This window comes from Nerophis lumbriciformis, linkage group LG35 (assembly GCF_033978685.3).
Source record: "Nerophis lumbriciformis linkage group LG35, RoL_Nlum_v2.1, whole genome shotgun sequence".
Taxonomy (NCBI): domain Eukaryota; kingdom Metazoa; phylum Chordata; class Actinopteri; order Syngnathiformes; family Syngnathidae; genus Nerophis; species Nerophis lumbriciformis.
The window spans coordinates 680676-694712 of record NC_084582.2 but is presented as its reverse complement, the minus strand read 5'-3'; the positions used below and the strand labels follow the sequence as shown (position 1 = coordinate 694712).

At 37.5% G+C, this 14037-nt stretch overlaps 1 protein-coding gene across 2 annotated transcripts in view; it reads right to left on the bottom strand.

Annotated features, from left to right (window-relative positions):
• Window positions 1–239: 239 nt before the first annotated feature.
• LOC133575360 (BTB/POZ domain-containing protein KCTD16-like) overlaps window positions 240–14037 on the bottom strand; it is a 97942-nt gene continuing 84144 nt past the window's right edge. For both annotated transcript variants that reach the window (XM_072912324.1, XM_061928036.2), the window contains one exon: window positions 240–1315. In XM_072912324.1, coding sequence (XP_072768425.1) covers window positions 864–1315 — 452 coding nt within the window. In that variant the 3' untranslated portion in view covers window positions 240–863. The remainder of the gene's footprint in view (window positions 1316–14037) is intronic.

Below are 14037 nucleotides of genomic sequence, written 5' to 3'. Positions count from 1 at the left end.
CTGCCATCTACTGGTCACACTTATCATTACACCATGTGCCAAATAAAATAGCTTCGAGGTCGGTAAGCAAAACCAGAATTATTCCGTATATAAGGCGCACTGTCGAGTGTTGAGAAAAAAGAAAGGGTTTTAAGTGCGCCTTATAGTCTGGAAAAGGTGGTAGTCTAAGTAATTGAGCTGCAATGTGAGGGCGGGTGTGGCCGCTGGTGTGAGAGAGACGTAAGAAAGTCGCCGGTCCACCTTGTCAGCCTTTTATTTGCACACGTACATCCAAGAGTAGTCCACTTGCATTACATACACGACATCATCAGTCCAACACACAATGACATGAGACGGACGTTTCTACAATGGCAAAAGAGACAAGAGGCAGTGCGGTCGCCGTCCCATCAAGTGATATTGCATAATTATGACAACGGTGACATGACATGCGGTCAAAGCGTACTACGAGGGTGTGTCATCGCTGGAGTATAGTGACGTCTTGGTGAACTCGCAGCACCGCCTGCCGTGGAAAGGTGCGAGCTTGTACACGACGTCGCCCCTGAGGTGGCTTTTGTTGCTTGGGACCGCCTCCAAAAGTGGAGAGGTGGGTGATTTAAGCCCCGACGGGAGTAACCTGATTTTGCACGCGTGCATGTCCCACACGGTGGTACACTCCACCAATCAATGACTCAACACCGCCTCGTACTTGCTGCGCGCGCGACCCTGCGGAAAGGTGGCTAAAAATAGTGCTCGCTACGAACGGTGCGCGTGGTGCACAGTCTCCACCGGGAGGTGCAGAGATACATGAACGTGTCAACAGGGAGGGATCAGTTTCACCTCAACTTCTAGTTGAATAGTCCAACATGTGCCCTGGTGGCTGCAAGTTAGAGACGATATTTTCTCAGGAGCTCCGACTGCCACATGTACTTCCTCTCCGGGAAGCGGTCGGGGATCCGGATGCGATGGAAGTCCTGGATGCACTTCTGCAGCTCCTGCTCCGGAGTCATCTTCTCCTTGTTGGCTTTCCTCTTGGCGGCCTCTCGCTCGCGCACGCCGAAGGTCCTGACGCGCAGCATGTCGGTCTTGCGCCGCATCTCCGCCTGCTGCAGCGTGTGCGCGGGCCCCTTGTGCGCGGGCCGGTCCAGGGACTGGATGTTGGGGCGTCGACTCACGGGGCCGCGGATGACGGTGCCCTGAGGGGAGCTGGCCTCCGACTGGGTCTCGGAGCAGGAGGTGGAGAGCTCGTTGAAGGACGTGCCGCTTTCTCCCTCGCGCTCGCTTTTGTGGCTCTTGCAGCAGCAGTCGCAGTGTGAGGAAGACCACCGGGAGGGCCCGCCTGCGTGACACACACACACATTCATTGGAAACATAAACAACCAGCGAGTGTCTGCGTGCTCAAACAAACTTAGAAACTTGTGTCTGTCGAGGGTTAGTGACGTGGTGCCCAGTTTTTGACTTTGTTAAATCATTCCAGTCTTCTTTGGAGTCGTTCTGTTGACTTCTTTTGTACAAGGTGGCAAAGGTCATTAATTACTTGCAAGAGGGGCGATCACGTTAATTAAATGACACATTCTAATTGGCTGTATTACTGCAATTTTTATGATTTAGTGGATTAGTTAGTTTTATTTAGAGTCATTCTGAAGACTTATTTTGTACAAGGTGGCAAAGGTCATTAATTACTTGCAAGAGAGGCGATCTCGTTATTTAAGTGACACATTCTAATTGGCTGTATTACTGCAATTTTTATGATTTAGTGGATTCGTTTCAGTTTTATTTGGAGTCATTCTGTTGACTTCTTTTGTAGATGGTGGCAAAGGTCATTAATTACTTGCCAGATGGGAGATCACGTTAATTAAATGACATGTTCTAATTGGCTGTATTACTTCAATTTTTATGATTTAGTGAATTATTTACAGTTTTATTGAAAGTCATTCTGATGACAAATTTTTTACAAAGTGGCAAAAGTCATTAATTACTTGCAAGAAGGGTGATCGCATTAATTAAATGACATGTTCTAATTGGCGGTATTGCTGCAATTTCTATGATTTAGTGGATTATTTACAGTTGTATTTGGAGTCGTTCTGATGACTTATTTTACACAAGGTGGCAAATGTCATTAATTATTTGCACGTTAATTAAATGACATGTTCTAATTGGCTGTATTACTGCAATTTTTATGATTTAGTGGATTAGTTACAGTTTAATTTGGAGTCATTCTGTTGACTTCTTTTGTACAAGGTGGCAAAGGTCATTAATTACTTACCAGATGGGAGATCACGTTAATTAAATGACATGGTCTAATTGGCTGTATTACTACAATTTTTATGATTTAGTGAATTATTTACAGTTTTATTGAAAGTCATTCTGATGACTTATTTTTTACAAAGTGGCAAAGGTCATTAATTACTTGCAAGAAGGGTGATCGCATTAATTAAATGACACGTTCTAATTGGCGGTATTGCTGCAATTTCTATGATTTAGTGGATTATTTACAGTTGTATTTGGAGTCGTTCTGATGACTTATTTTACACAAGGTGGCAAATGTCATTAATTATTTGCACGTTAATTAAATGACATGTTCTAATTGGCTGTATTACTGCAATTTTTATGATTTAGTGGATTATTTACAGTCTTATTTGGAGTCATTCTGTTGACTTATTTTGTACAAGGTGACAAAGGTCATTAATTACTTGCCAGATGGGAGATCACGTTAATTAAATGACACGTTCTAATTGGCTGTATTACTGCAATTTTTTTTAATTTAGTGGATTAGTTACAGTTTTATTTGGAGTCATTCTGTTGACTTCTTTTGTACAAGGTGGCAAAGGTCATTAATTACTTGCAAGAGGGGCAATCACGTTAATTAAATGACACGTTCTAATTGGCTGTATTGCTGCAATTTCTATGACTTAGTGGATTATTTACAGTTTTATTTGGAGTCATTCTGTTGACTTCTTTTGTACAAGGTGGCAAAGGTCATTAATTACTTGCAAGAGGGGCGATCACGTTAATTAAATGACACATTCTAATTGGCTGTATTACTGCAATTTTTATGATTTAGTGGATTAGTTAGTTTTATTTAGAGTCATTCTGAAGACTTATTTTTTACAAAGTGGCAAAGGTCATTAATTACTTGCAAGAGAGGCGATCTCGTTATTTAAGTGACACATTCTAATTGGCTGTATTACTGCAATTTTTATGATTTAGTGGATTCGTTTCAGTTTTATTTGGAGTCATTCTGTTGACTTCTTTTGTAGATGGTGGCAAAGGTCATTAATTACTTGCCAGATGGGAGATCACGTTAATTAAATGACATGTTCTAATTGGCTGTATTACTTAAATTTTTATGATTTAGTGAATTATTTACAGTTTTATTGAAAGTCATTCTGATGACAAATTTTTTACAAGGGGGCAAAAGTCATTAATTACTTGCAAGAAGGGTGATCGCATTAATTAAATGACACGTTCTAATTGGCGGTATTGCTGCAATTTCTATGATTTAGTGGATTATTTACAGTTGTATTTGGAGTCGTTCTGATGACTTATTTTACACAAGGTGGCAAATGTCATTAATTATTTGCACGTTAATTAAATGACATGTTCTAATTGGCTGTATTACTGCAATTTTTATGATTTAGTGGATTAGTTACAGTTTTATTTGGAGTCATTCTGTTGACTTCTTTTGTAGAAGGTGGCAAAGATCATTGATTACTTGCCAGATGGGAGATCACGTTAATTAAATGGCATGTTCTCATTGGCTGTATTACTGCAATTTTTATGATTTAGTGGATTATTTACAGTCTTATTTGGAGTCATTCTGTTGACTTATTTTGTACAAGGTGGCAAAGGTAATTAATTACTTGCAAGAGGGGCGATCATGTTAATTAAATGACACGTTCTAATTGGCTGTATTACTGCAATTTTTATGATTTAGTGGATTAGTTTCAGTTTTATTTGGAGTCAATCTGTTGACTTATTTTGTAGAAGGTGGCAAAGGTCATTAATTACTTGCCAGATGGGAGATCACGTTAATTAAATGACATGTTCTAATTGGCTGTATTACTACAATGTTTATGATTTAGTGAATTATTTACAGTTTTATTGAAAGTCATTCTGATTACTTATTTTTAACAAGGTGTCAAAGGTCATTAATTACTTGCAAGAGGGGCGATCACGTTAATTAAATGACACATTCTAATTGGCTGTATTGCTGTAATTTCTATGATTTAGTGGATTATTTACAGTTTTATTTGGAGTCATTCTGTTGACTTATTTTGTACAAGGTGACAAAGGTCATTAATTACTTGCCAGATGGGAGATCACGTTAATTAAATGACACGTTCTAATTGGCTGTATTACTGCAATTTTTTTAATTTAGTGGATTAGTTACAGTTTTATTTGGAGTCATTCTGTTGACTTCTTTTGTACAAGGTGGCAAAGGTCATTAATTCTTGCAAGAGGGGTGATCACGTTAATTAAATGACATGTTCTAATTGGCTGTATTGCTGCAATTTTTATGATTTAGTGGATTAGTTACAGTTTTATTTGGAGTCATTCTGTTGACTTCTTTTGTAGAAGGTGGCAAAGGTCATTAATTACTTGCCAGATGGGAGATCACGTTAATTAAATGACATGTTCTAATTGGCTGTATTACTGCAATTTTTTATGATTTAGTGAATTATTTACAGTTTTATTGAAAGTCATTCTGATGACTCATTTTTTACAAGGGGGCAAAGGTCATTAATTACTTGCAAGAAGGGTGATCGCATTAATTAAATGACACGTTCTAATTGGCAGTATTGCTCCAATTTCTATGATTTAGTGGATTATTTACAGTTGTATTTGGAGTCGTTCTGATGACTTATTTTTCACAAGGTGGCAAAGGTCATTAATTACTTGCAAGAGGGGCAATCATGTTAATTAAATGACACGTTGTAATTAGAACATGTCATTTAATTAACGTGATCACCCCTCATGCAAGTAATTAATGACCTTTGCCACCTTGTGAAAAATAAGTCATCAGAACGACTCCAAATAAAACTGTAAATAATCCACTAAATCATAGAAATTACAGCAATACAGCCAATTACAATGTGTCATTTAATTAACGTGATTGCCCCTCTTGCAATTAATTAATGACCTTTGCCACCTTGTAAAAAATAAATTATCAGAACTAATCAAAATACAACTGTAAATAATCTACTAAGTCATAGAAATTGAAGTAATACAGCCAAATAAAACATGTCATTTAATTAAGGTGATTGCCCATCTGGCAAGTGATGAATGACCTTTGCCACCTTGTAAAAAATAAGTCATCAGAACCACTCCAAATAAAACTGTAAATAATCCACTAAATCATAGAAATTGCAGCAATACGGCCAATTACAACGTGTCATTTAATTAACATGATTGCCCCTCTTGCAAGTAATTAATGACCTTTGCCACCTTGTGAAAAATAAGTCATCAGAACGACTTTCAATAAAACTGTAAATAATTCACTAAATCATAAAAATTGCAGTAATACAGCCAATTAGAACATGTCATTTAATTAACGTGATCTCCCATCTGGCAAGTAATTAATGACCTTTGCCACCATCTACAAAAGAAGTCAACAGAATGACTCCAAATAAAACTGTAACTAATCCACTAAATCATAAAAATTGCAGTAATACAGCCAATTAGAACATGTCATTTAATTAACGTGATTGCCCCTCTTGCAAGTAATTACTGACCTCTGCCACCTTGTACAAAAGAAGTCAATAGAATGACTCCAAAGAAGACTGTAAATAATCCACTAAATCATAGAAATTACAGCAATGCAGCCAATTACAACGTGTCATTTAATTAACGTGACTGCCCCTCTTGCAAGTAATTAATGACCTTTGCGACCTTGTAAAAAATAAGTCATCAAAACGACTCAAAATAAAACTAAATAATCCACTAAATCATAGAAATTGCAGCAATACAGCCAATTAGAACGTGTCATTTAATTAATGCGATCACCCTTCTTGCAAGTAATTAATGACCTTTGCCACCTTGTAAAAAATAAGTCATCAGAATGACTTTCAATAAAACTGTAAATAATTCACTAAATCATAAAAATTGCAGTAATACAGCCAATGAGAACATGTCATTTAATTAACGTGATCTCCCATCTGGCAAGTAATTAATGACCTTTGCCACCTTCTACAAAAGAAGTCAACAGAATGACTCCAAATAAAACTGTAACTAATCCACTAAATCATAAAAACTGCAGTAATACAGCCAATTAGAACGTGTCATTTAATTAACGTGATCGCCCCTCTTGCAAGTAATTAATGACCTTTGACACCTTGTTAAAAATAAGTAATCAGAATGACTTTCAATAAAACTGTAAATAATTCACTAAATCATAAAAATTGCAGTAATACAGCCAATTATAAAACGTCATTTAAATAACGTGATCTCCCATCTGGCAAGTAATTAATGATCTTTGCCACCTTCTACAAAAGAAGTCAACAGAATAGAAATTGCAGTAATACAGCCAATTAGAACGTGTCATTTAATTAACATGATTGCCCCTCTTGCAAGTAATTAATGACCTTTGCCACCTTGTGAAAAATAAGTCATCAAAACGACTCCAAATAAAACTGTAAATAATCCACTAAATCATAGAAATTACAGCAATACAGCCAATTAGAACGTGTCATTTAATTAATGTGACTGCCCCTCTTGCAAGTAATTAATGACCTTTGCGACCTTGTAAAAAATAAGTCATCAAAACGACTCAAAATAAAACTAATTATTCCACTAAATCATAGAAATTGCAGCAATACAGCCAATTAGAACGTGTCATTAAATTAATGCAATCACCCTTCTTGCAAGTAATTAATGACCTTTGCCACTTTGTAAAAAATAAGTCATCAGAATGACTTTCAATAAAACTGTAAATAATTCACTAAATCATAAAAATTGTAGTAATACAGCCAATTAGACCATGTCATTTAATTAACGTGATCTCCCATCTGGTAAGTAATTAATGACCTTTGCCACCTTCTACAAAAGAAGTCAACAGAATGACTCCAAATAAAACTGTCACTAATCCACTAAATCATAAAAATTGCAGTAATACAGCCAATGAGAACATGTCAATTAATTAATGTGATCGCCCCTCTCACAAGTAATTAATGACCTTTGCCACCTTGTACAAAAGAAGTCAACAGAATGACTCCAAATTAAACTGTAACTAATCCACTAAATCATAAAAATTGCAGTAATACAGCCAATTAGAACATGTCATTTAATTAACGTGATCACCCCTCCTGCAAGTAATTATTGACCTTTGCCACTTTGTACAAAAGAAGTCAACAGAATGACTCCAAATAAAACTGTAACTAATCCACCAAGTCATAGAAATTGCAGTAATACAGCCAATTAGAATGTGTCACTTAAATAACGTGATCGCCTCTCTTGCAAGTAATTAATGACCTTTGCCACTGTGTGAAAAATAAGTCATCAGAACGACTCCAAATAAAACTGTAAATAATCCACTAAATCATAGAAATTTCAGCAATATAGCCAATTACAATGTGTCATTTAATTAACGTGATTGCCCCTCTTGCAAGTAATTAATGACCTTTGCCACCTTGTAAAAAATAAATTATCAGAACAAATCAAAATAAAACTGTAAATAATCCACTAAGTCATAGAAATTGAAGTAATACAGCCAAATAAAACATGTCATTTAATTAAGGTGATTGCCCATCTGGCAAGTAATTAATGACCTTTGCCACCTTGTAAAAAATAAGTCATCAGAACGACTCCAAATAAAACTGTAAATAATCCACTAAATCATAGAAATTGCAGCAATACGGCCAATTACAACGTATCATTTAATTAACATGATTGCCCCTCTTGCAAGTAATTAATGACCTTTGCCACCTTGTGAAAAATAAGTCATCAGAACGACTCCAAATACAACTGTAAATAATCCACTAAATCATAGAAATTGCAGCAATACCGCCAATTAGAACGTGTCATTTAATTAATGCGATCACCCTTCTTGCAAGTAATTAATGACCTTTGCCACCTTTCAAAAAATAAGTCATCAGAATGACTTTCAATAAAACTAAATAATTCACTAAATCATAAAAATTGCAGTAATACAGCCAATTAGAACATGTCATTTAATTAACGTGATCTCCCAACTGGTAAGTAATTAATGACCTTTGCCACCTTCTACAAAAGAAGTCAACAGAATGACTCCAAATAAAACTGTAACTAATCCACTAAATCATAAAAATTGCAGTAATACAGCCAATGAGAACATGTCATTTAATTAATGTGATCGCCCCTCTTGCAAGTAATTAATGACCTTTGCCACCTTGTACAAAAGAAGTCAACAGAATGACTCCAAATTAAACTGTAACTAATCCACTAAATCATAAAAATTGCAGTAATACAGCCAATTAGAACATGTCATTTAATTAACGTGATCACCCCTCCTGCAAGTAATTAATGACCTTTGCCACCTTGTACAAAAGAAGTCAACAGAATGACTCCAAATAAAACTGTAACTAATCCACCAAGTCATAGAAATTGCAGTAATACAGCCAATTAGAATGTGTCACTTAAATAACGTGATCGCCTCTCTTGCAAGTAATTAATGACCTTTGCCACCTTCTACAAAAGAAGTCAACAGAATGACTCCAAATAAAACTGTAACTAATCCACTAAATCATAAAAATTGCAGTAATACAGCCAATGAGAACATGTCATTTAATTAATGTGATCGCCCCTCTTGCAAGTAATTAATGACCTTTGCCACCTTGTACAAAAGAAGTCAACAGAATGACTCCAAATTAAACTGTAACTAATCCACTAAATCATAAAAATTGCAGTAATACAGCCAATTAGAACATGTCATTTAATTAACGTGATCACCCCTCCTGCAAGTAATTAATGACCTTTGCCACCTTGTACAAAAGAAGTCAACAGAATGACTCCAAATAAAACTGTAACTAATCCACCAAGTCATAGAAATTGCAGTAATACAGCCAATTAGAATGTGTCACTTAAATAACGTGATCGCCCCTCTTGCAAGTAATTAATGACCTTTGCCACCTTGTAAAAAATAAATTATCAGAACGAATCAAAATAAAACTGTAAATAATCCACTAAGTCATAGAAATTGAAGTAATACAGCCAAATAAAACATGTGATTTAATTAAGGTGATTGCCCATCTGGCAAGTGATGAATGACCTTTGCCACCTTGTAAAAAATAAGTTCTAATTGGCTGTATTGCTGCAATTTCTATGATTTAGTGGATTATTTAGTTTTATTTTGAGTCGTTTTGATGACTTATTTTTTACAAGGTCGCAAAGGTCATTAATTATTTGCAAGAGGGGCAGTCATGTTAATTAAATGACACGTTCTAATTGGCTGTATTGCTGCAATTTCTATGATTCAGTGGATTATTTACAGTTTATTTGGAGTCGTTCTGATGACTTATTTTTCACAAGGTGGCAAAGGTCATCAATTACTTGCAAGAGGGGCAATCATGTTAACTAAATGACACGTTGTAATTGGCTGTATTACTGCAATTTATATGATTTAATGGATTATTTACAGTTTTATTTTGAGTCGTTCTGTTGACTTCTTTTGTACAAGGTGGCAAAGGTCATTAATTACTTGCAACAGGGGCGATCACGTTAGTTAAGTGACACCTTTAGTTGGCTGTATTACTTCAATTTCTATGACTTAGTGGATTATTTACAGTTGTATTTGGAGTCGTTCAGATGACCTATTTTGACGACTCTTTTTCAACCAATCTTGCTCACCTGTGCTTGTCCGTACTCTAAATAAATGAATTTTGTGCTCAAGACAAACACAATAAAGTTCCAGTGAGGGTTTTTATACAGCACATTGAGCTGTGTGAGAATTTTCAAGTCGATCTAATTTACAGAGTCAAACATTGGGGGTTAAATAAGAGCAGCACCATGTGGTGTATTTGTCAGACAAATAATAGCACAGTGAGGGTGCATGTTGTGCTAATTGTGTGCGGGGGTTCAGGAGTATAAGAGTCAGCGTACACAAACAGAGGCAAAAATGTGTCTCTGGACTTTTTTAGTCCAGACTGCTCCTCTAGATTCTGTGCCAGCTCGCTGCATTGATGCACAAACAAACACACAGACCCTTAATACTGAACAATATCCCTCTGGAGCCTTGAATAAATACATGATAAATGATACACAGTGCGTCACTTACTTGCTCTTAAAATAGGTTACTGCAGTAATGATTTAAGATTATTTATAATACAATAAAATTATTATCTGCAGTGGCCCAGAGAGTTACCATAGTTACGAATAAGGCGCAGCAATAAAATAAAAACTATTTTTTTGCAGTCTCTATTAAATACAGAAAGTAAATACATGTATTAGTGGCTGATGTGATATGGAGAAAGGATAATACTGAATAAAGTCTCCTTCCTACTCCCTTTCCAACATGTTAACCAAGAGTTATGTACCTTGTATGCGTGTTCCAAATAAACTACAAACCCCGTTTCCATATGAGTTGGGAAATTGTGTTAGATGGAAATATAAACGGAATAAAATGATTAGCAAATCATTTTCAACCCATATTCAGTTGAATATGCTACAAAGACAACATATTTGATGTTCAAACTCATACATTTTTTTTTTTTTGCAAATAATCATTAACTTTAGAATTTGATGCCAGCAACACGTGACAAAGAAGTTGGGAAAGGTGGCAATAAATACTGATAAAGTTGAGGAATGCTCATCAAACACTTATTTGGAACATCCCACAGGTGTGCAGGCTAATTGGGAACAGGTGGGTGCCATGATTGGGTATAAAAGTAGATTCCATGAAATGCTCAGTCATTCACAAACAAGGATGGGGCGAGGGTCACCACTTTGTCAACAAATGCCTGAGCAAATTGTTGAACAGTTTAGGAAAAACCTTTCTCAAGCAGCTATTGCAAGGAATTTAGGGATTTCACCATCTACGCTCCGTAATATCATCAAAGGGTTCAGAGAATCTGGAGAAATCACTGCGCGTAAGCAGCTAAGCCCGTGACCTTCCATCCCTCAGGCTGTACTGCATCAACAAGCGACATCAGTGTGTAAAGGATATCACCACATGGGCTCAGGAACACTTCAGAAACCCACTGTCAGTAACTACAGTTGGTCGCTACATCTGTAAGTGCAAGTTAAAACTCTCCTATGCAAGACGAAAACCGTTTATCAACAACACCCAGAAACACCGTCGGCTTCGCTGGGCCTGAGCTCATCTAAGATGGACTGATACAAAGTGGAAAAGTGTTCTGTGGTCTGACGAGTCCACATTTCAAATTGTTTTTGGAAACTGTGGATGTCGTGTCCTCCGGACCAAAGAGGAAAAGAACCATCTGGATTGTTATAGGCGCAAAGTGTAAAAGCCAGCATGTGTGATGGTATGGGGGTGTATTAGTGCCCAAGACATGGGTAACTTACACATCTGTGAAGGTGCCATTAATGCTGAAAGGTACATACAGGTTTTGGAGCAACATATGTTGCCATCCAAGCAACGTTACCATGGACGCCCCTGCTTATTTCAGCAAGACAATGCCAGCCACGTGCTACATCAACGTGGCTTCATAGTAAAAGAGTGCGGGTACTAGACTGGCCTGCCTGTAGTCCAGACCTGTCTCCCATTGAAAATGTGTGGCACCACAACGGAGACCCCCGGACTGTTGAACAACTTAAGCTGTACATCAAGCAAGAATGGGAAAGAATTCCACCTGAGAAGCTTCAAAAATGTGTCTCCTCAGTTCCCAAACGTTTGCTGAGTGTTGTTAAAAGGAAAGTCCATGTAACACAGTGGTGAACATGCCCTTTCCCAACTACTTTGGCACGTGTTGCAGCCATGAAATTCTAAGTTAATTATTATTTGCAAAAAAAAAAAAAGTTTATGAGTTTGAACATGAAATATGTTGTCTTTGTAGCATATTCAACTGAATATGGGTTGAAAATGATTTGCAAATCATTGTATTCCGTTTATATTTACATCTAACACAATTTCCCAACTCATATGGAAACGGGGTTTGTACTTTGATGGCTAAGATATGACCCCAGAATGACCTTGTTGTCAGGCAGAAGTGCAAACCAAAGAGGGACATTCAGCTAAATAGTTGTGAATAGCCCAAATGATGAAAAAGAGAGGACCTAAAATGGAACCTTGAGGAACACCAGCAATGTAAGTACAGACGTGAAACAAACGACGACTGACTGCGTCTGAAGTAAACAAGCTGGAGCAACACCTTAATTCACATGACAAAAAACATTTGTAAGTGCCAAAAAGGAGCGGACTTAAAGAGGCGCCTTGAGGAACGCCTCAGTTATGTAAATGACAAGTTTGGACCGCAGAGTTCTATGTTGGTTAGCAAGGTTAAAATGTCGATGCTAAGATGTGCCAATGTGTTTACATGATCCAAGTTCCTCTATTCAACAAGAGCACTTTAATGGTTTTAGGAAGTTGCTGCAAAAATGAAGTGAAGTGAATTATATTTATATAGCGCTTTTCTCCAGTGATTCAAAGCGCTTTTACATAGTGAAAGCCAATACCTAAGTTACATTTAAAGCAGTGTGGGTGGCACTGGGAGCAGGTGGGTAAAGTGTCTTGCCCAAGGACACAACGGCAGTGACTAGGATGACAGAAGCGGGGATCGAACCTGGAATCCTGAAGTTGCTGGCCCAGCCGCTCTACCAACCGAGCTATACCGTTCGAACTGAGAAACTAATTTTTTTTTTGCAAATAATCGTTAATTTAGATTTTAATGGCAGCAACACATTACAAACAAGTTGGCACAGGGGCATGTTCACCACTGTGTTACATGGCCTTTCCTTTTAACAACACTCAGTAAACGTTTGGGAACTGAGGAGACACATTTTTGAAGCTTCTCAGGTGGAATTCTTTCCCATTCTTGCTTGATGTACAGCTTAAGTTGTTCAACAGTCCGGGGGTCTCCGTTGTGCTATTTTAGGCTTCATAATGCGCCACACATTTTCAATGGGAGACAGGTCTGGACTACAGGCAGGTCAGTCTAGTACCCACACTCTTTTACTATGAAGCCACGTTGATGTAACACGTGGCTTGGCATTGTCTTGCTGAAATAAGCAGGGGCGTCCATGGTAACGTTGCTTGGATGGCAACATATGTTGCTCCAAAACCTGTATGTACCTTTCAGCATTAATGGTGCCTTCACAGATGTGTAAGTTACCCATGTCTTGGGCACTAATACACCCCCATACCATCACACATGCTGGCTTTTCAACTTTGCGCCTATAACAATCCAGATGGTTCTTTTCCTCTTTGGTCCGGAGGACACAACGTCCACAGTTTCCAAAAACTATTTGAAATGTGGACTCGTCAGACCACAGAACACTTTTGTACATTGCATCAGTCCATCTCAGATGAGCTCGGGACCAGCGAAGCCGGCGGTGTTTCTGGGTGTTGTTGATAAATGGCTTTCGCTTTGCATAGTAGACTTTTAACTTGCACTTACAGATGTAATGACGAACTGTAGTTACTGACAGTGTTTTTTTAAGTGTTCCTAAGCCCATGTGGTGATATTCTTTACACACTGATGTCTGTTTTTGATGCAGTACTGCCTGAGGGATCAAAGGTCTGTAATATCATCGCTTACGTGCAGTGATTTCTCTGAACCTTTTGATGATATTACGAGCGTAGATGGTGAAATCCCTAAATTCTTTGCGATAGTTGGTTGAGAAATGTTGTTTTTAAACTGTTCGTCAATTTGCTCACGCATTTGTTGACAAAGTGGTGACCCTCGCCCCATCCTTGTTTGTGAATGACTGAGCATTTCATGGAAGCTGCTTTTATACCCAATCATGGCACCCACCTGTTCCCAGTTAGCCCGTTCACCTGTGGGATGTTCCAAATAAGTGTTTGATGAGCATTCTTCAACCTTCTCAGTCTTTTTTGCCACTTGTGCCAGCTTTTTTGAAACATGTTTGCAGGCATCCAATTCCAAAGGTTACCAGTTCGAACATTAAATA